General features: G+C 40.6%; 1 protein-coding gene across 1 annotated transcript; it reads left to right on the forward strand.

Annotated features, from left to right (window-relative positions):
- Positions 1–133: 133 nt before the first annotated feature.
- On the forward strand, positions 134–20,028 carry kpna3 (karyopherin alpha 3 (importin alpha 4)). Its single transcript, XM_073473580.1, has 17 exons — positions 134–295; positions 2,800–2,844; positions 7,580–7,669; positions 10,257–10,286; positions 10,410–10,462; positions 10,554–10,649; positions 12,042–12,127; positions 13,239–13,325; positions 13,413–13,582; positions 13,954–13,998; positions 14,142–14,273; positions 14,382–14,510; positions 15,190–15,294; positions 15,588–15,659; positions 15,970–16,132; positions 16,919–17,013; positions 17,127–20,028. Exons 1-17 carry the CDS (start codon positions 227–229, stop codon positions 17,223–17,225), a joined length of 1,566 nt encoding a protein of 521 aa, XP_073329681.1. The 5' UTR covers positions 134–226; the 3' UTR covers positions 17,226–20,028.
- The last annotated feature ends 2,915 nt before the right edge of the window (positions 20,029–22,943 follow it).

Genomic DNA, 22,943 nt, shown 5'->3' on the forward strand with positions numbered 1-22,943 from the left:
ACATTAAGTCGTGGGTGAATTTATTATTACTGCGTCGAGGGAGCCGTGGAAACCAGGACAGCCCATGCAGGAGGTATGCAGTAACTCCTCCCCTCACTCTGCGTCCTGTTACGTCCTCCTCCTCCCCCTCTCTGGAGCCAGCAGCAGCACAGGAGCTGCCGTGCCTCGTCTCTACACGGAGGAGATCCCGTAAAAAGCCGGAGTAATAGCAAAACCCCATACAGCCATGGCAGAAAACGCCGGCTTGGAAAACCACCGCATCAAGAGCTTTAAAAACAAGGGACGTGATGTCGAGGTGAGCTGACATATCAATGAGAGTGTTAACAACATGAATCCAGTTAGTTTAACGTAGAAAATGACAGTCTTTGGGCCTCGTTGGAGAGCCTGGCCCCGGCTGCAGCTGCCAGCTAGCTAGCAAGCTAGCTAATGTAAGCTACCTTGAAGAGTTCGCCATCAGTGCTTATTGGCCTGCCTTGATAACGGTACATTTCTGCTGTAATTAAGCGTTTGTAATGATCTTTTTCCAGTTAACACCAGTGGCCTACTAATATTCAGTAGTTCGTGTTGGTAAAGAGTAAGCAACATCACAGTCGGACTGTTGTAAATGTGAGAATTGAGGGCATACGATGTAGCTGTCACTGCCAGCTAGCGTTAACTAGCTTGTTGGATGGACACCGGTCGCAGGCGAGGCTGGGCCCGGCCGGCTCCATAATCTTGACATTTGCTATGCTTTACAGTCAGCTGACCTTAGGTAACGCCAAGGCTAATTTGTGAACGTCACGTACATTTGTCATTATTAGTAAAAACGTGGGTTTAGTTTGAATTACATGGTCGGTCCACATCCACCCTAACCAAATATTGCCCCTCCTTGTTAGCTTGCTAACGTTGACAAGCAGATAGCTGGCGTGTAAAGCCAGGTGAGGCAGCTAAACTGAGCTGCTAGCTAAGCCACTGAACAGTTCGCAGGGTAGTAATGATGGGATGACCTCAGTTTAACGACCTACTTTGATTTTTTAAAACGGCTAAATGTGTTGCTAGCTAAACCAAATGTAAGGTCAAAAAGTAACTGTGATAGGGGTCCATTAGTGAGTGATTGGCACGTTAGACTTGAGAAACAGTGAACAAGCAATACTATATTATTAAAGTTAGACATTTTCCCAAGTAGACTTTTCTATTTTAGCGTAAATGTGAAGGATAATTGTGTGGCTGTACTGACAAGCAACATATTCTAGAAAACACCACCGGTATACAATGTGACCCACTGGCACACCGACTGTCGTCGCTGGGTTTTGCAGCATCATTCAACTAACATCTAATTATAAACCTCTGTGACAGCATGTGTCTGTAATGCTCATTGACATGATGACCAAACCATTTGGCAAAGGCTGACCTCAGACGAGCCCAGACAGGACATATAGCTGATGTAGTTGAACCAAAGCAAGATGTCAAATATCTAGTCTTGCTTAGATTGTACACATTATACGATTTATCATAATGCCCCTCTCTCAACCAAAGTGTCAACCAACAAAGATAGAAAGTAATCATAAGCGAGGCCTGTAAGTGTCCCGTCAGAACCCATCTATGGAGTTTCACCCTCAACTTGCCCAAAAACACAGATCTACGCCCCAGAGGTGGTTGTTTTGATACTTGGAGTCAGTGTGACAAGCACATGGCTACTATGACAGACAGACTTTGCCAAGTGCATTCCTGATGCTATTTCAGGCATCTTGGATGTCTGGGCCCTCTTAAGAGCCTCTGCATGTATTTGAGTTTTACCTAAATGGATGACTCAGACTACAGCAAGAAGAAGTGCCAGTTTGGGTCTTATTTATTTAGGTCAGGCACAACAGACTGCTCTTCATTTCTAACATCATTAGAAACAGATTTGAATTGCAAAGTAGTAAAGTCTCACTTGCTGCAGGTCATACGTTCCTTCTTTGTGTTCTTGGATGTTACCTTACGTTGGATTGGGTTAAGCATTTCTGGTGTCAGACTTTCTTGCCTTGCAGAATTGCAGTTTTCAGAAAATGTTGTCTTTTTCAGTATTAACTGAGGTGTTTCTATTGGTTCCATTGGTTGTGTCTTTTTAGGGATATATTGTTTTAGGAGCAGTTCATCTTTTCTTATTCAACAGAATTAGGCAAATTAAGATCATTTCACTGTCCAGCGCTTGACTGTCAGGCTGGACTATTAGATGTTCTGCTGTCCGTAAAGGGACATTTATTTGGGTCACCGTAGTGGAATTATTGTTGTTTTGCAGTGGTTGGGAGACACCTCTCTGCTCCGCGGCCTCCTGAGTTATGACTGTCCCAGATTACGCAAGAGGCTATTTAGGAAGGCAACATGAACCTCTTCAAACAGTCACAAGATCTCAGTCCATCTCAAACGGTTCAGGATGAACTGGAAACCCAACGAATTTAGTTACTGTCTTTTCTCACTTGTGCTGCTTTGGAGTTGTTTTATGGATCTCTTGTCGTCATATGGGTTGCTGGTGGTTACTGTTACTGTATGATTCAACCACAGATTTATGCCTAAATTGATTTTTTTTTTTTATGTCATCTACTTCCCCCATGTTGTCAAGGTTGTCCCACTTTAAATGGTTATAAGATGCCATAATTAAAACGTTTAGTGTAATCTAAACTAATGGAAAACAAACAAATTGATGTCTTTTGGCTTATTATGTCATTTTGTTATCTGTGTAAAAGGCTTGTATGTTCTTCACTGCAATGAAAGGTTGAATTACTGAAAAATGTGGGAAAAAACACGATGTCTCAGTTACCGTCTTTCTTTTTGTTTCAGACTATGAGAAGACATCGAAATGAGGTGACGGTTGAATTGAGAAAGGTGAGAAAAGATGCACCATCTGTCTACACACACATACACACCAGGCCTCAGTCAAAATCTTATAAATTTGTCTGGTTCCAGGCTATTTAGGTGGAGTTGGACGTGTAATCAGACAGAACCATTGTATGTTAGGAGGCGACCATACAGTCTATACAAAATGGTTAGAGAAAAGGTAAAAGCTGCAAATAGCAGCAGGATTGGGCATTTCAGATACACAGCACCTTGTAACACGTGCCAATTAATTCATTGTTAATATCAAAAACACAGCTTGAACCTAAAATGAATTGGCTAATATTTTAACAAAGCCTGATTCATCAACCGATATTACACGGTCCCTTGCAACTGACTAATTATTTGTCATGAGAACTGTTGCAAGCCATGTGTTTTTAGTTTCCGTCTACACTTCTACTATTTCTTTCAGTTCTGATTAAAGCAGACGTGTGTAATTTCCTGTCACCCCATACTTATTTATTGTACCCCCTAATATCTTATTGGTTGGTACTCTAGTATCTAGGTCCCTTCCAAACAGACACAAAGGCTTAATCTCATTTCCAATTTTTACCCCTACCACTAATTTTTGAGTGCCCCTTGCCCCTCAGAACAGAGTTACAAGTGTTTTCAATCTCCCTGTACAAAATCGGACAACCGTTCAAGACCCTCATACGTCATCATTTGTCGTCGATGGTGTTTATATACACAAACGCACCCGGACATTCCCAGTATAATATTGTCAGCTGTGGTGATTTGTCTTGGATTACTCTGGCAATCCTGGTATTATCACAATGCCATTTATCTGATAGAGACAGAAAAACAAGGTTTGAAGTGCGGCTCTGAAAAACCTCAGTTTGGAGGGCCATGTAGCCCGAACACTTCACCCTGCTTCTGTGTCCGAACAAGGATCGGGACACCCTACCCCTTGGCTAACTGATAAAGACAAGGGGTGAATTGGGATTGGACCTAAAGCTTGGATCTATTGAGTAACACAGATTTCTGTTTTTAATTTTTTCGTACATTATATGGTGGCAACAATGGTGGATTGGATCATAATGGGGCATTCACATTAATGTTCTTTATGTGACGTCTGTTGATCATTTACACTTGACTGCTAGCAACCTGTTTATAAATGACATGATGTTTAGACTCTGACTCCGACTCAGACTCTGTGACCTTGACAACAAAAACTTTGGGGAAAAAAATGTTTCAAGAAGGATATACAGTTAATAGTTAAGTTTGTTTCTTTGGTGAGGAAACCACCTTTCGCTAATTATTTATGGCACAGACAGCACATTACCCACACACAACAGTGGAGTTTTTATTTTGTCGTTTGGCAAACTGAGAATTTAGACCACTTAACTACAGCTGATTAAGTTTGCTTAGAAAGCTCACCTTTTTAAAGTTAAATTGCATTACATTGAGTTGTAGATGGAGTCAGAGACATTATACCTTTTTCTTCTTACTGGAGAACGAGCCACATCTGACACTGTTACGTACGGTCTGTATGCTGAAGGTCTGCTCAAGGCGCTTCGATTTGCAGAACCAGAAATGACTGAATTAGCTGCAGCTTCTCTCAGAAATTGTTATGCCTTCTGCACATAGTTTTGTGTATTTTGCAATAAAATTGATTATTCATTGAAATTTTTTTGCCACGGGGAACGAATGTGACTTTTTAAAGTATTTATAGCTTAACAGCAGAAATAGCACATAGAGGCTACAAGGTATTGTACTTGGCATGCCATCAAAGTCTGGGATCACTTTTTGTTGCAGGGCCACCATGATTTTTTTGTTTATTTATTGGAATTGATAAGAAGGAGGAGCTATCACTTTATTGATGTGGTGCAGTTGTCTGGATTGTTTTCTTAACATGTGAAGAACAGGGTCATATACTTTCAGTAGGTATTGTGCATGTGCACTTTGTGTATGCAACATGTTTGTCGTTTTGGTCCTTTAATCTGCACAGTGGGCCTTAAATGTAATGAGGGCTGGAATTGGATTTAAATGCCGCCTGGCAGCTTTAGTTTGAAGTTGTGTAGCGCTACTTCAAATGAACAGTGTAGGGTCGTCATCATATTTTCTTGTGAGTGCATATTCTTTGCAATCAATAATTTCCTCAGACTGTGACCCTTAGACATCACAAGATGCACGCGTCCTCACTTATTCAGCTTCACTCTGATCTTCAGTGAATGAAGCCAATGCATGGGGTTGATGTTAGTTCAGGGCGTTTTAAATTGTGGTGCTGCTGCTTTATGATGACGTTGTCTAAAGAGATTTTATACATCAGTTTGATCTGAACAGACACGATGTATGCATTTCTCCTGCTGCTGTCTACAGCAGTGACCTCATCAAAGAACAGATATAAGATATTATATATATTATTAAGATATTCTCGTATTTGATTTTGTTTCCCAGTTCTAACATTTTTGAGGCGCTTTGGAGGATTGTCTATCACAACGTAGCATAAAAATATTGCTTTCATTATTATTTTTTTAAGGCCATATCACCCAGACCTTCCCTGGAGTCTGAAGGAACTGGGCCTAGTCTGTGTCTGGAGGACATACTTCTTTTCTTTTCTTTTCGTTTCTTTTCTTTTCTTTTCTTTTCTTTTTCTCCGGTCAGAACTGTGAACAGAGACTCACTTGAAAACCGAAGCTTATAAATATTCAGTGGTCAAATTTGTCTCAGTCTTTGAGAAGATCCTCAAGATGCTCCTTCATAAAATCAGGATTGAGCACATGGATTGCAGTTGTGGCATCCAGAGTTGTCTATCATGGATTGAAATCAATGGCCACACTGTCTTCAGACAAAAAAATATTTTTTTTATTGAAATTATTGGGGCTTAAAGATTTGAATATAGTTCAACAGCAGTTGAGTTTTGATAGCTTTGAGCTCTTGTGTGGCCTTGGTGTGCTATTTTTGTACCGCAAAATGAGTTCTGTCATGCACCTTTTTAACTCGCTGATGAGGTCTGAGGTTGTTTCCATTTACACACACTCAGGCTGATATGGGTTTGTAACTGATGAACAGATCACTAGTTGATAAAAAATATTGATACGGCAATATATCGTATTGTTTCCCCTGCGATAAAGCTATCAATACACTGGTGCCAATGACAATATTTTTTATTAAAACGGTCTGGTGCTGTAAACGGATTCCCCTGACACTTTGACATACCAGAGTCTCTACTTCATGACTCGTAGTGGTGCAACAGATTAAGAAAGAATTTTGTGAGCCATATTTGTTTTCTTCCTTTTAAACATTTTGACTCCAGAATTGTTCTGCTTTATTTCAGTTCAACTTTTTGCCAGTCAGTGTGGATGATAAAGAGGCACTAAGCTAAAAGTCTATGAACTCTTTCATACATTATTTCATCTCAGTTTATGTCAAATTCTGTGAAACACCTCAATGCAGTGAATAAATACATTATTCCTGCACTTTTCCTTTATAGGGCCATTTTGAATTAATCAGTTAGACAGACATCATGATGTATCATTACATGATTGTCTTGCAATGTATAGATTATTGCAGAATTGCTGTATCGTGATACTATTTTTATTGTGGGCAACACATCATGAATGGTCTCGTATCGTGAAGTACTCTGTGATTCCCAGCCCTGAAACACAATACTAACACAATCAGTATGGCTCATTCCTCATGGTTATACCCACTGCAGAGTCCAAAATGAGTTCCTCTAAAGAGCATGAATACCCACAGCACAATAAATTATCATTCTAATAGGATTTATCTATTGCTTTACTGATAAAGTTTACCCACATGAATCTTATTGGCATTTGTTTTATCATATGGTTTCACTTGTAGTTGTTCGTTCTCAGTGTCCTGGAATAAGGAAGGCATATGTAGGTAGTGGAAGAGGAAGGTGCCCTCTAGTTCTTGGAAGCAAGTGCCAGACATGAAAAGATAGAAACAGAAACGAAGCCTTGCCAAGTCTTCACTCCGTAAAGATGTGTTTTTCATAGCCTGGCATGGCACAACATGGACACCGTTTCCAGCATATTTGGAGATGAACATTTTGATGATGGATGGATTCACTTGCAAAGCATGACTTGGTGTTGGGCCATCTGAACTGATTATTCTGATAAACCAAACTCAGGGGACACTTTGTGCTAGTGGTAAACAGGCATGTAGAGCAGCACAGCTATCAGCAGACATTTGGAGGACGCTGTCACAGACGGGCTTGTTGTAACATAGAACGTCACTGCTATGAGTGCTAAGGTGTTCTCAAGTCTAGCACATTCCATTTAGCTGGATCAGAGCAGCAAGAAGCACTGCACTAGCTGATTAGTCATCAGTGACGCACATCAGCATGATGCACAGGAATGTAGGGCAAGGGAATCTCCTCCTACCACTGACTCACATGCCCTGTGAATTGATGGGATGTGTGGGTCTCGCTGCCGTTATGTATGTGCGCTGAATGAAAGTGTGCTCGCTGGGGGGAGGTTGGGGAGTGTATTGAGGGTGAAGGTTCAGTGTCCTTCAAAGATGAGTGTGTGTTTGCTTTGTGGACCAGCCTGCAGGCAGATTTCTCTCACTTGCCCACTCGGTGTGGGATTTCTAACATCTAGGCTGCTCTCCTGAAAGTAAAAGTTTGAGAAAGATAGAAACAGTTTTTGAGGAGGGCCTCGATTCACTGTTGCTTTAAGAATTCATGAATGCACTAATGAACACTTTCATCTCCTCCCCTCATAGCTTTTCTGTCTTTTTTTTTTCTTCCTCTTGTCAGAACAAACGAGACGAACATCTACTGAAGAAAAGAAATGTCCCACAGGAGGAGAGTCTGGAGGACTCTGATGTCGACTCAGACTTCAAAGGAGTAAGTGTGGGTGTGCTTGACTGAGAGATGCAGTGAGACTGGACTGTCTGGGTAACAGGTCAGAAGGGTTAAATCAAGTGCTCGCTTAGAATAAAATGCATCGGTGGGAAAGTTCTGTTTTTACTTGGGATTTCCACCCAAACAAAAGCATTTACAGTTCAAGTTTCTCTGTTAGTAATATTTATCATTCCAACCTTCAAAGAGCCGATTCACCTGAATTACAATAACAGCTTCTCCTTAGTTAAGATTGAAAGTTCATTCTTGATCTTGCAGCTGACAAAATAAAAGTCTCCATACAAGGTTTATTTAGTAGTTGTTCATAAACTTTCAATCATAGTACACATTCTTCCTCAGCAGATGTAGTTTTCCCAATTGTCCTTTTTAGTAGTGTTTCACAAGACTTCAGCAATATTACATGAGGGTATGTTACCGTCATTTGTGGCATGACAGCAGAGACGGTCCTAGCTTGCGTGACGCCCTGGGTGAACCTCACCTTCACCCCTTCTGAATTTCTAGTTGGCCAATCAGATTTGGACATCTACAATCCCATGACAACTAGCTGAACTAGCTGCTGAAGGTGATTAATAGCAGGAATGTTTTGAGGCTCCATAACAGCTACATGATGTTCGGTTTGGTGAGCCTAGTTTGTCATTGTCTTGCCGTGTGTTTACATGCTGAATTTGAGTTTTGTAATATCTGCTGCTGAATTGTTTAGCACCATCACACTAAAAACTAAAAATGAAATAAAATTGTTCCAACAGAAAGAAAGAAAACAGCTGATAACGTTTTCTGTGGATTTTTCCTTTCTTACTTTGAGCACCACGAATGAAAGAGTTGGCAGCAGAAATCAAAATTTGAGACAAAAAACTCAAAGTAGATGAAACCAGAATTGAAGGAGTACATCTTTTGTAGAAGATGTACTTATATCTCCCAAAATATCTTGAAATTTGTTTGAATTGACCCATTAAATCTCCCTCACTGGTGGTAGTTGCTTTTTACTGTATGTACAAATATACCCTGCTTGATAAAGTCTGGTTTGTAGATCCAGCTCTGTGTTCTCTCTGTGCCTTCTTGTTCCTGCTCATAATGTAATACTCTGTATGTGGGCAGACTGTAGTAATGTGCTGTCCAAAATATCTCGAAAGCAATTGACTTCTGATGACATTGTTTTAGTAGATTAATGAAATCATGAAGAATGGCCTGCAGAGAAAGCCAATTTGTGCATTTTAATCACAAACAGGAATTTCAGTGTCAATTTGTGGCTCAGTGAGGGAGGAAAGGAAGAGTACTGATCAAAAACTGGATGACCGTGTGTCACCACATGTCCAAGTTGTTTATCCAATGTTTGTGTTACCTCTGTATGTTAGTTCTGAGTGTACTGTTTGTGTTTATCTTAGAATATTGACAGAAATCCAAAATATCATTTTACTCTAAAACAAGCTACCTGGAAGTGGGGCAGGACTTCCACGCTATATTCCTTCAGCTCTATAGGAATGACCCCTAAAGCCTGGAAATTATTGATTAGCATTATTAATTGGTTTTTATCTAAAGGGTTTTTGTCTGTGGTTGACTCAAGCTTAACAGATTTTAAATGTTTTGTTTTGTGACAAACACATCAGTGAACACCCCACTCATAAATTTTGGAGCTCTGACGTGTCTTAAAATAGGGGGATGCTAACAAATGGCGAAATAGAGTGGTGTAGCAATGACGTATTTTTGTAGGCTAACCCAGAAGTTAGCATCACCCTGGATATTGGATTATTGCAGAAAATCAGCTCTGTGGCAAACACAAGTTTATGATACGTTTTGTTCAGCAAGTTAATCTTCACAGATGAACTATATAAATTTAATCACTAGAAGTAAAAAGCTATTGTAAGGTTATAAACAGACTACATTGTGGTCGCATGACTTAAACTTAGCTATTGCATTTTGGCTCCAGAAAGTGGTGTCCATTTGTAAGGGTTACTTAGCTGAAAAAAACATTTAAGTATCATAAACTTGCCACAGACCTTATTTTCTGCAATAATACAAAATCCAATAAAAAAAATTCTCATGAGCCTTTCATTGCGGGAACCAGGACGAAGCTAACTTCTGGGTTAGCCTACAAAAATAAGTCATTCCAGCAGCACTCTATTGAAGGTTCAGGGTCACTAAGAAAGACACTTTTGGTAGAACAGAAGTTGCAGCTCATGAATCATCCCCCCAGCATTTTTTATATTCTGGATCACTAATTTTCCTGTCAGACACCAAGATGCAGTGAGCTGTTAAAGTCTCTTTAGACGTGTTAAAAATGTAGCACATTTATGTAAATATAATGTGGTGTTAAGTAAAGGTCAGTTACATTTGGTATTATTGTTTGTTGTTTTTTTTTAAAGTTTGTCAAGATGCAAAAGTATTTAAAACATCCAGAAGTTAACCTTGCATCTGTTGATGTTTTTCATCTATCCATTCCATATACTACATTTTGTAAATAATAAGTGAGCGGCACGAGATAAAAAATGTTCAGGACATTAGGTTTCCTTCAATGATGGCATACGTTCAGCAACTGTGACTGTGTTGATATTCATCTCCATTTCTCTTTTTGCAGCAAAATGTCACGCTTGATGCCATCTTACAGGTAAGAAATGACATCACTAAAACCTTCAATTATAATTATGACTGTACTGGCAGTAGCTCCTGACCTGTTGGCTGATTATGCTGTGCTAACATTTATTATGGCCTTCCCTCCTTGTCACTACAGAACGCTACCAGTGATAATGCAGTTATCCAGCTCAGTGCTGTACAGGCAGCCAGGTGAGGAATGCACAGAACACACACATGCATACAGACATCAGCTGTCTTTTGTTTATGAAGTTCCTGAGTTTTATTTTCCATCCTTTGTCAGAAAACTGCTCTCGAGTGACAGAAACCCCCCCATCGACGACTTGATAAAGTCCGGGATCCTGCCTATTTTAGTCAAATGCCTGGAGAGGGACGACAAGTAAGTCTGCTTCCAAAAACAGTGTGTGTGTTTGCCTCCAGTGTTGTTTTTCTCTGACGCCATGAACGGAGTGTTCTAGTTGTTAAGACTGCAGACTGCTGTGATGGATTACTGACGCTGCTACATGAAGTCTCTGTCGCAACTGAGGCTTTGTGTGTACGAGAGAGTGTGTGCATCCTACTGTGTCCACACGTGAGTGTGTGGAGGCGCGCAGGGCAGTTGGCTGGTCTTGTCAGTCCAGGCCAAGCCAAATATAACGGCATTCCTGTCCCTCGGAGTTCCCCAATTCCCAGGACCTTGTGTTCACTGAGGGGGGAGCATGAATAGTTGGGGGTGGAGTGACTTGTGAAGAAGAAGTTGTAAGAATTTTACCATGGCAACCATCAACGGATCACGTCATGTTAACATGTAACAACTGCTTAAATGGGATGTTTCTGTTATGTTTGAGTTTATACAGAATGCAGCAATGCATTTAAACCCATGTGCTTCTGTCAAGAGAGAATAATTGTCTACTATGTTGCCATAGCATTATGGCACAAAGCCAGGTCAGCTCAGCTTAATGATATAATGAGGTACAGAGTCACAATGTACAGCATGAAAGTGAGCACGATCAAGAATAGACAAAAAGTCTTATCTGAGGCCTTCAAATGAAAGCTGTGAATGCATGACACAGCAGAAAATAAAACTATTGGGTCCACAGGCAGCCAGAGTGACCGGTTACATCACAAAGAGCGCCACGCCTTGTTTCCTGTTTTACATCCCAGCTAAAGCTTTCGAGAGCCGTAGGAGCTGCAGATCATGGTTGGTTGCCTGATGAAATATTTAGCGGGGTAGACAGACTTACCACCCTGTGCCATGATTTACCAGCATTTGGCTGGTGGGCGGTGTGAGGATCACTTGCAACTGTGTGAGCTCTATTATTTTGTGTTGCATCATTTAAAAAAATAAATAAAAAATCTTCCCATGACAGTCTTCCCTTTTGAGTAGAGTTCACCAAACAGCATGATATCCAGACCACTGATCCGGAGTCAGATGTATTATCCACCACACGTCTGTTTCCACCAGGGATTCACGTGATTTATTATTGTTATTATTAGTCTTTTTCTCTTTTTAAGGAAACCTATTATGGAAAATGCCACCATGAGTAACAAGCTTTTCATTAAAATCATTTTTAGTGGGAGGCCAAAAACTGACAATTGTATAATGTGCTTGGGGAAAATCTAAAAATCAGCCTTGAAAACATGTGATAGCAGCTGGGAACTCAGGAAGTGTTCACATCAATATTTATCATTATGATTATTCCCCCCCTTTTCTGTCCCACTCCACTGTGGAAACTAAATTAGCTTTCTTTCTGTCTGTAACTTTACTGTTGTTGTTTTGTTTGCCCTGCAGCCCTTCTCTTCAGTTTGAGGCAGCCTGGGCTCTGACCAACATTGCCTCTGGGACATCAGCACAGACTCAGGCTGTGGTCAAATCCAGTAAGTTGACCCCACATTCTGTCTGTGTTTGTATACTGTCTGCAATCTGCAGCGCTAACATATTTATTTGTTTTTTCACACAACGGGGCAGTCAGTTATTTTTTGGATTATGTTTTTATTAGATAACAGTGGACTCTTATTTTGAAACAAAGCCAACATGGCTGGAGACTGGAAACCATTATGAGAATTAGTTAGTGCAAAACTGAGGGACGGCGCCTATCTGAACCCTAAAGCAGATTAAAAACACTCTAAAGTTACTTTACGGTAACTCAGACAATTTTTTTTTTTACAAATTAAAATGTGTTTACAGGCCTTAGGGAGTACTTTTGCATACATGATAAAAGTAGTATAAAGTCTTTAGTGGCTCCAGAGAGGGCTGCATGTCATGTGATAAATTGCCTACAGTGATGTCACTCAGTGGCTAAGATGCATTGTGGTAATGTAGGCAGCAGGTTTTGAAAAGAAAGAAGAATGCGTGAAATCATAAAGCAATATCTCAACAGTGTTATAAGAGGGCAATGCTAGACCAGTGGACTGCTTTTCAAAAACCTGGTGCCTATATTACCCACAATGCAGCTTAGTCACCCAGTGAGCCACTGTTTTTTATAGGAGTCGTGACAATAGGCTGTTTGAAATATGGATGGAGTTTTCCAGGTCTGAAATGTGAAGCCAATGTGGAAGTTCCTTAAATCTGCGACTCCACTGGTTTCAAAAAGAAGTTTGATTGTATGTAAGCTTATGAGAAAATGACCCTACTTCTCACTTGATTTATTACCTCAGTAAACAGTTTCCTAATTAGTGTGTGGTCTCAATCGCTAGTTTCAAGTTTTCTTCAATAAAGCATTCATTTAGTAAACTGTGGTCCCATTTAGAGTTGAATAGACAAGGAAGGTTATGCTTTAGGGTGTACATGGTGATTGACAAGTTGCTACCACGGCGTGTCCTAACAATAGTCCGTCAGGGTGGGCTTACACTCAGTTGTGACAAAGTCATGGATTAGTGTTTATTTGATTTAGCTTTGAGTGTGACCAGGCAACAGAGCTTGTCACTGGAGTTGAACAATCTTGTCGCCTTGGGCAAGTTGTTGATGCATTGATGTTTGTGTGTCCAGATGCAGTGCCCCTGTTCCTACGACTGCTACACTCTCCCCACCAGAACGTATGTGAACAGGCTGTATGGGCTTTAGGAAACATTATAGGTGAGTAGTCGTCCTCTTATTGAAGTGTGTATATGTTTGGGAGCACCTGTTCAGAGACATGCTGACCTCTGCCCCATGCCTGCCCAGGTGATGGTCCACAGTGCAGGGATTATGTCATTTCCCTGGGCGTGGTCAAGCCCCTGCTTTCTTTCATCAACCCATCAATCCCCATCACCTTCCTCCGCAATGTCACCTGGGTCATCGTTAACCTCTGCCGCAACAAGGATCCACCACCGCCCATGGAGACTGTGCAAGAGGTGGGTGGGTGTGCGTGCGTGTGTGTGTGTGTGTGTGTGTGTCTGTGTGTGTGTGTGTGTGTGTGTGTAGGCTTTCATGTGCCAAACAGATGGATGTGTTGCAGTTGACGGTTTCTCTGCAGGCTGAGTCACACACACAGTTTTTGCAGCGTCTTTTCAGTAGCCAAATCAGCCTCATCACCCAGGGGAGTTTCTAACTATAAAGCTCTTGTTGCGACATTTGAAGTCTGGGTTTGACAGCTATTCCTCTTTGTGATTTTCTCCTTTTTTTCTCTATTTGCTTTCACTCTGCCCTGTTTTTTGCCTTCATCTTATCCAACTACTCCTGCCTACATTCAACCCACTCACAACCTACTTTTCTTTCCCCGCAGATTTTGCCCGCTCTCTGTGTGCTAATATATCACACCGATATAAATGTAAGTATCAGAGTGAAGGGAGATCCTCCCGATTATTTTATATTTACTGAAAAATCACTTGCTTTCTTCTGAAAGCCTGACATTTTTCTAACAGCATAATTACTGTAAACGGTCTCAGGAGTTTCCTGTGTCTGTGTGTTTAGATCCTAGTAGACACAGTGTGGGCTCTGTCCTATCTGACAGACGGGGGCAACGAGCAGATCCAAATGGTCATCGATTCTGGAGTCGTTCCATTTCTTGTGCCTCTCCTCAGCCATCAGGAGGTCAAAGTTCAGGTGAGACTTTGTTTTACAGGTAGTCCACAGTCAGGATTAAGTCCTCAATAAATGAAGCAAAGTAATATCTTATTTTTTAAATTGCCCTCCTTTGTCTTCATATTGCAGACGGCAGCTCTGAGGGCAGTGGGTAACATCGTGACAGGGACAGACGAGCAGACACAGGTTGTGCTTAACTGTGATGTTCTCTCACACTTCCCCAACCTGCTCACACACCCTAAAGAAAAGATCAATAAGGTATCACAACCACAGCCTCGACCTTCATGTTGTTGTTGCTTTAATGTTTGTTTTCTGAATCTGGTGGTTTCTTATGGCTTAGCATGGAAATGTGAGGAAGGTGTGAGCGTCTGCGGACTGCAGTCAATTTCATGACATTTATGAAAGCTATTCGTTTCACTTGTGAAGAAGTCTAATATATCAGGAGCCAATTTGTTATTGTAAGTTTCCCCTTACTTTGTAGGGAGGTTGTAATTTATTTTATTTTATTTTTATAGTTTTTAATGTGAAAAGGACTGACACAGCTATACATATAATAGATAGGTGGATGTCTTACACCCACCCCTCAAAACATTTTGAGAGGTAACAAAATCTGACTGGTCTCACCATGAGGGCGAACAAACTCCCATCTCCCATCAGATGCAGTTGTAACAAACTAATTTAAGAAACAAACATTTTAAGTTGCTGTAGCTGGAATATATGCAAAGTCAAGTGTAAAAGATGTATGGAACAGGAGGATAATACAAAGTTATTGCACCAATTCAAAAAAATTATTTTGAAGCCCAGTCATCTACTTTATTAGCTGTTTATTTATTAGCCCAGTGAGAAATATAAATGCCTTCTCGTTTTGGATAAATATCCATGCCCATGTGGAAGATAAAGTGGCGGTTTTGAACATTTGGGATTGTTCTGTTTGCAGGAGGCAGTCTGGTTCTTGTCCAACATTACAGCTGGGAACCAGCAGCAGGTCCAAGCTGTGATCGATGCTGGACTGATTCCTATGATCATTCACCAACTGGCTAAGGTTTGTGCATGATGGAGGGTCAGGAAAGAAATTCCTAAAGCTTTATGTTCTTTTTTTCTTTAAATTTAGCTTCCTCAATAGATGGTGTCAGGCTTTAAACAAAAATGTAAAAAATTGACATCAGTATGTACTCAGTTGCATCGACACGCTCTGTGTTTTGTAGCCAGAGAAGCAACACAACTCTTGGTAAATGAATGAAAAGTGGCCTACATTTGTCTGTGTGCCTTGGCATTGTGCTGTTGTGAAAAAAACTTGCTATGAGCACACCTCAGTGACAGCCTGTCTCTCTGCAGGGTGACTTTGGCACTCAGAAGGAGGCAGCATGGGCCATCAGCAACCTCACCATCAGTGGGAGGAAAGACCAGGTGAGCTGGACTTTGGGGCCATTGCTGCAGAAATATTGAGCTTGTTTCAAACCATGTACTGCTATGAGATGTATTTTTTATTTAGCATAAGGGTTTCTATTTATTTATAATATTCTACAATTTCAGTACTAAATGCTTACCTCACTATTTAACTTTTTCAAGAAGCAGCTCTGTTGATGTTATTGAGGAATAAAAAAATGTGAACTTGTTTACATGTTAAGGTCATTGTGAGTAAAATACAAGGTAGTAACCCATGTTACCTGTGTTGTAATCGAGTATGGACGTGGTGTGTATGTGTGGGTTTGTGTAGGTGGAGTTCCTGGTGGAGCAGAATGTCATCCCTCCATTCTGTAACCTGCTGTCAGTGAAGGACTCCCAGGTGGTGCAGGTGGTGCTGGACGGCCTGAAGAATATCCTCATCATGGCAGGAGACGAAGCCAGCACTATCGCTGAGATTATAGAGGAGTGTGGAGGTCTGTATCTGTCCGAGGGTTTGTTTGTACTACGCTTCAGTCTGCTCTCTTCATTTGTCTTAGTCTTCTTGTAAATTTACAGTGTTATATTTTTTTATTTGAGAAAATTGGTTAAATTATTTTGTTTTGATGTTGTCTGTTTGTTTTTGATATATATAAATTTCAATCTCTACTAAGCCAGCAATGAGTGAATTTTCTGACTAAGGATGCACCGATATTCTGGGCTGATTCCAACGTTTAATCGAGAGCCAACAGATTTTTTGTTGTTGCCGTTTATCTTGTTTTTCTGCCATTGTTTACTCCCCGTTTCGTGCCAGGGAAACAAATAAATCTTAATTATAAAGATAAAAACATACAAATTATGAAGCAACCTCTCATATAACCTTCTCTCACATGAAAAATATTCTTTTTTCTGAATGGAACTGTACAATTTAAATGCTGTTGTGCTTAAATCACCGTACATTAGCCTTGTTATATTCATCTTTTTAAAAGTCTGACATACTTCCCTTTGGTATCCAACATGGTTTTGAATATTGGTATTTTTCAAGGTATTGTATCAAATATAGAAATTCCACTTCATGACAACACTTTTTCAAAGTCCAGTCTCATGTCATTTATTTTCTGACAAGCCCAGTTGCAAGCCACTGTTTAGCTGATGAGTTGGTGCATCCCTAGTTTTGACATATTTTTACAGTTGAACTATATATACACACACTCTGTCTTAATGTTGTTAATAACAGAGGAAAGGTTATATTTATGTTGTTTTTTTTGTTGTTGTTTTTTCAGGTTTGGAGAAGATAGAAAACCTGCAGCAGCATGAGAATGAGGATATCTACAAACTAGCCTTTGAGATTATTGATCAGTACTTTTCAGGAGATGATGTAAGTTTTCCACTTGTGTGATTAAACACAAAAATCCAACTTTTCCTCAGTTTTTCCTTCTCAGTCAACAACTTTTTCTGCTGTGATCTCACAATGATATTTGTCCATTTCAGATTGATGAAGATCCCAGCTTGATCCCCGACACCACTCAAGGAGGGACCTTCAACTTTGATCCAGCTTCCAACATGCAAACGAAGGAGTTTAATTTCTAAACGCCAGGATGTTTGGTTCAACCAGCTGCACGGGTACTCTGTAATCACCCCAGACATTCATCCATCTCTCCTCCAACCTGGCAACCTGGTACCGAAGGATTTACTTAGCATCACTTCAACATGGAAACTCACCACTGAAGGATTTACCAACCTTGCCTCTGCACTGCGGGGTGTTTTTTTGTTTATTTTTCAAATGGTCATCCTTCACTGAACACGGCAACCCTTCACTGGAGTCCTGGTCATTCAACAGGCACGTCACCATCAGGCAACCTGCATCAGGAGGATTGCCAGCTTTCTCTGCCAGTGCTTCAAAATATCACACAAATAAAACCAGAAGGAAGAAAAAGCCTTCGTGGCAAGATTTAATTGCCAAATGTCAAGTCTTCATAAAGACAAACAAGCACATTTTCAGTCACGAACACACACACACACACATATACACTTTTTGACACTTAGAATTTGTGTGCATACTTCTGTTAGAAGCCATCATATCACTTGTGGGGAAGAAAATACTGCTGTTTGTTTGTGGTTTATTTTTGTGCTTTCCCTCCCCTGGATCGTCTTCTGGTGTTACTTCACCCACGCGCACGCACGCTAACATACAAGTACACACACACACACATCGTCACTTAGTCACACGGATTCCCGATGGCCGGGCCACCCCAATAACCCTCTCACCCAGTTTAAAGAGTTAATCCCAGAGCTAAGCCATGATTTAACCACGGACCCCCACTGCCCTCCCAGGGGAGTCCTGGGGCAGGTGGAGGGGCGAAAGGGCTCTAAGGCAAAAAGAGGACTCCGTGGCAAACTGACTGACGGGACTTCTGACTCAATGACGTCACTTTTTTAACGTGACCTCTGTTGAATTATCAAACTTGTTTAAAAAAAAAATCATCAAAAATGTGAAGAAAATGCCATAATTCTCTTTTTATTTCAATATATACAACTGTAAGACCTGCTAAGCGCCTGCTTCTGATTCGGCAGAGCGACAACAGTTTTTGTGTTTTTACGGATGTGAACGCCTGTCACGGGAGGAAGCACCTTGAGGTGAAGGCGCAAGAGACTTAAGAGAAGAGGAACATGTCAGCTGTAGCGTTTATCCCCCTACAGGACGTCCATTTCTGCAGCAGGAGCTTCGTCACGTCCTGTGGTCCAGTGATTGCTCGGGACTCCCCTGTAATGTGAAACTTGGAAAAGGGGGGGGTTCAACAAAGAAAAAAAAAACAAAAGCAAAAAAAAAGTGTGTCGAGCTCAGATATCGACCTGAATTGCTTATCTGATCTTATTTTAATTCTTTTAAATTCTCTCTTCAAACGAATATTTTAGGTTCATGTTTTCAGCTTCTCCTGGTTGAGTCTGTGGAGCTTTCATTTGTTTTTTTGTTTTTTTCCTTTTCTTCAGTCTTATGCACACGTCTGAGAGGCATATCGATGTCTGCCTGCAGAAAGGGACCTATACTCAATGAAGACTAGACTTATATAACGAGTACAGGTCCTGACCTTTACAGTACTTAACTACTTTTTCGATGAAGAGGTCACATGTCATCACTCAATTTGAATAATTGTACAAAACAATGTGATGTGTATCTCTCCTTGCCGTCTAATGAATATATGAATATATTTACCTAAAGCCTGTACAAAGCTGCTGCAGCTGACAGTCGTTGGATGGACGATAACTTTACTGTCAAAGATGGCTGGGGAGGGTTTTTCTTTCTTCTTTTTTTTTTTTTTTTGAAGCAATATTTCTTTGTTTCATTGTTTTTATTTTTGACTTGCATATGTATTGTGATGACATGCTGATGAATTGGAACAGGCTGTTTTTTTTTTTTCCTTCTCTCTCTTCGTAGTGGTGACGGGATGTTTAAAATGCACCGTCCCATGTCCCAGTTGGTGTGCGGGTGCGGGTTCACGCTGTCAGATGGTGAACCTCACCCTAACCCTGGTCTCGAAGACTTTGTGATCCTCTGGTTGGCTGCTAACTACTGAGAGGGGGTCAGAGTAAGGTGGGTGGGGGCGGGTAGGGTAGGGTAAGGGAGGGTCACACTGGGGTTTTAAATATTGGGTGGGGGTTGTTACGAGCAGCCCGACTTGATTTTGGGACTAGCTGTTTATTACTGAACAAAACTATGGAGAGGGTGTACAGTCATGAACTAGCAGACTAGACCGAGCCACTTTAAAGATTTACAATTTCGTTGCCTTGTATCCAAATTGGATACAAGCTTATGTTTGTTGCAAGATTTTTACTTGCTAATGAAAAGTTGTTTTAAATAAAATAATAGGAGAAAAGCAACAGACAGCGTTTTGGCCTCTGATTGTTTATATCTTTTTATAAATTTTAGATTGAATTTCCTCTCTTTAAGGTGGCTCATTGATGCTTTCAACTCTTGTGCATATTAAAGACAAGAATGAGTTGAAAATCATTGTGCCTTTTGTTTTTCATTTCAACTAAAACTAGGTTTTATTGAATAGAAAAGATTCTTTGAGCAACTGGAGACTATTGAAATGGGAGATGTGGCTACAGTAACATGTGGCCTCCCTGTTGTTGGAGTTTGCCACGGGAAATGGTCAATGCTGCTCTCTGCTGTTGAGAGTAACTGCTCCCCTCCAATCTTATTCACTGAACATTGTAACACACCATTTCTCCCACTCATTGCCGCCCCTCCCTCTCCCAAACACCACAAACCATCATTGCCATATTTCGGTCATGGGATTTTGATCTCATCTCTTCTCATCTCACCCTCAGGACATGATCTGTGTTTCTGATCCTAACCAAAATAAACTTGCTGTTTAGCCGTTGGATCCTGCGTGCTTGCAAGTGTTGTGATTCACACATACAGTAGTTTTTAGTCAGATTGAAGTCTGAGCGTTGATGGGTTTCAAGTGTTTTGTGATTTTTCTTTTTTTTAAATTTTACCCCTGAATTTATGGCCCATGATAAGAAGGCTCTATGGCGGGTAATTAAAACCATCCAGAACATCATTTGTAACGATCTACCGAGCAGTAAAATCAGTGAGGTGCTTGTGTGGAGCTCAAAGGATACTAAAAGTCAACTCTCAGCCCAGCCACAGTCTGTTCACCCTGCTGCCATCTGGCAAATGATACAGAAGTATCCACTGCCATACCACCAGACTACAGAGCAGCTTCTTTTTTCGGGGTCCTTTAAAGTTCAGCCAAAAATGAAAATTCAGGCATTATATCATCCTTTAATATTATAATTTATTTTTCTGACATTTTAATTGTCAGGCATTATATAACTTCTCTATTAATATTAGCATAAAGGGACTTCAAACTCTTTGTTACACAACCGTGTGTTGTAAAATAATGAACCTTGCTAAGACATGCTTCACTTCCTCTCCATGGGTAAGGGCAAAACTGACCATAAGTAAATGGACACTAGCTCTGCTCTTACTTCCTGCCTTTGTTCTTGTGTGGTGCATCTTTTTCATTACAGGTCAGATCTTAGAGCAACCAATAACAGGATGGTGGTCATTAATGTTGATTCTTCTCTTTCTTCACGTGATGATGTTTGTGAGTTTATCTGGCAGCTCAGGCGAACCAGTCATGCTGCACAGATGGTTCCAGGTCAGGGCCGATTAGGTGGTTGGTGCTAAAAAACGAGGTTATATTGTACACTTAAAATGGCTCATTGTGTACTAAACATGTTTGTTTTGGAAGTGGCATAGATTCCGTTTTCTGATAGAGGGACGTTATGTGTGTTGGTGGATCTACTCGCTCCAGGACAATGATTAACTCGGCCTGAATTTGGCAGACTAACAAAAACATAAAATAAGGTAACTGGCCCCTATTAACATTTACTCTGCCTGACCATGATCCAGATTCCCTCATTTACTGTGTGGTCATTTGATTGAAATTTAGGAGGACACATTCAGTATAAGATGTAAACTGAAATGCTAAGCCTTTAGAAGGATTTTTACCTTATTATTGGGCCTGTAAGCCGGTATAAAAATACAGTTTTAATACTTGACTCTTATACTACTTATGCCTACATAATGCAATTTCCAAAATAAGTGGATGTAATTTAACTACCACAAACTAACACAGCTAACTTTGTAATATTCCATCAGAGGAAGGAAGATTTGAGGTTCATTAGGTCCACTTAGGCTGTTCTGGAGCTTTCAGTCGTGTTGCACAATCTTCCTCTGCAGATGGAGATGCCAAGTTGTCACTGATTACAGAACTGCATGTGATATGATGGAAACTCCAAAACAGCGACTGTATGGACTTTTTTCAGCTGAGTTCTGGGATGGTTTCTGTGGCTCTGGGCAAAGTCTAATTACATTGCCGTTTGTAGTCTGCCACGCTCAATGTACCTGATGGGTACGCAACCCAAAATAACCTAGAATCATTTGTGCCCGATGTTTTTTCCTCAAAAAAGTTCAATTAGCTTCATCATTGGAAAACCCAAGAATCCAATTTATTTGATTTTGCGCTCTGGACTCTTTACGTTTCTTTAATGTATTTTATTTTATTGTATTTTTTGTATACTTTATTGAATATAATCACAAACAACAAGGCATGTCAGCCATTAAAAGACCTGGATGTGCTGAGTGAAAGAAAACAAACATACAAAACAAGCGGTTGCTCATACCACTGGCACTGAGAAATCACAAGGAGCTTTTATCAAGTACCAAAAGCTGTGTTTCTTAAGGGGGAAAAATGTACAAAACTGATCGCGAAACGCCGGAAAAAATGGCTTGACCAACACTGTAGCAGACCAAGCAACAGCACTGTGATGGCAGAGGTCCCCCCTGCAGACCGGCGCAGTGCTAACACTGCAAAAACTGCTGAGGAATGGCCCGAGACACATGGCAAAGAGCTCAAGGTGTCGATCTGGCCCCACCTCACAACCCACAAATGATCCCCCAACATCCTGGTACCAGACAAGGAACCTAAAAAAGAAGAAGGTGTCATTACGTCACAGAATCTTGCTTTGGAGTCAGACTTGTGGTGACAGCTGTATTGAAGTCTATGGGAGATGCATGCAGAAACAAACTAAAACCCAACACATCTACATCGAATGACTTCTGATGAAGAAATGCTTGCAGAAAATGAAAGAACACACATCAGAGAGTAGGTTAACAACCAACTTTTTTATCGACATGCTTTTTTTGCTTGGTACACTACAGGACACTCCCAGGGGTCATGTGAGCATGCCTCAGTGGGTCAAAGCCAATTCAGTCCATGGCAGGGCCTCCATGGATTGGACTTGTTCTGACATGTCCCATGGACGCCCAAAAACACTCATTTATCTAATCTTCTTAATAAACATCTGATTCTGAAGATAAATTCATGTTAGTCATGTGTTTTTCATTTGCAAAGTATGACTGAATCAAGTGCCTGAGCTGAGGTGAGCTTGTCTTTTTGTCAGATTACATGTCGACATGTTTCTTTGTAGCTTACTGTCCCCATACTGTTTATCAAAAAAAACAATGATGTTTTATGGTATTATGGTTCAACACCAAAAAGACACAAAATCCTGCTTGCACTTCACAGAGAAACTTTCCCCCATCGCGTGAATGTGGAAACAGTCTTCTTGTATTAAACTCTACACGTTAGTCTTCATAGTGAAGTGAAGAAACAATAAGTAAAACACATTTTTATTTGAAGGGGGATTTAAATAGAAATACCTGATGACAGTATTTCTCTCAGGCTCCTCCAGAGCCAGCAAACATAATCTCACTGACGACTGAGCATACTC

This window comes from Pagrus major, chromosome 9, assembly GCF_040436345.1.
Source record: "Pagrus major chromosome 9, Pma_NU_1.0".
Lineage (NCBI taxonomy): Eukaryota > Metazoa > Chordata > Actinopteri > Spariformes > Sparidae > Pagrus > Pagrus major.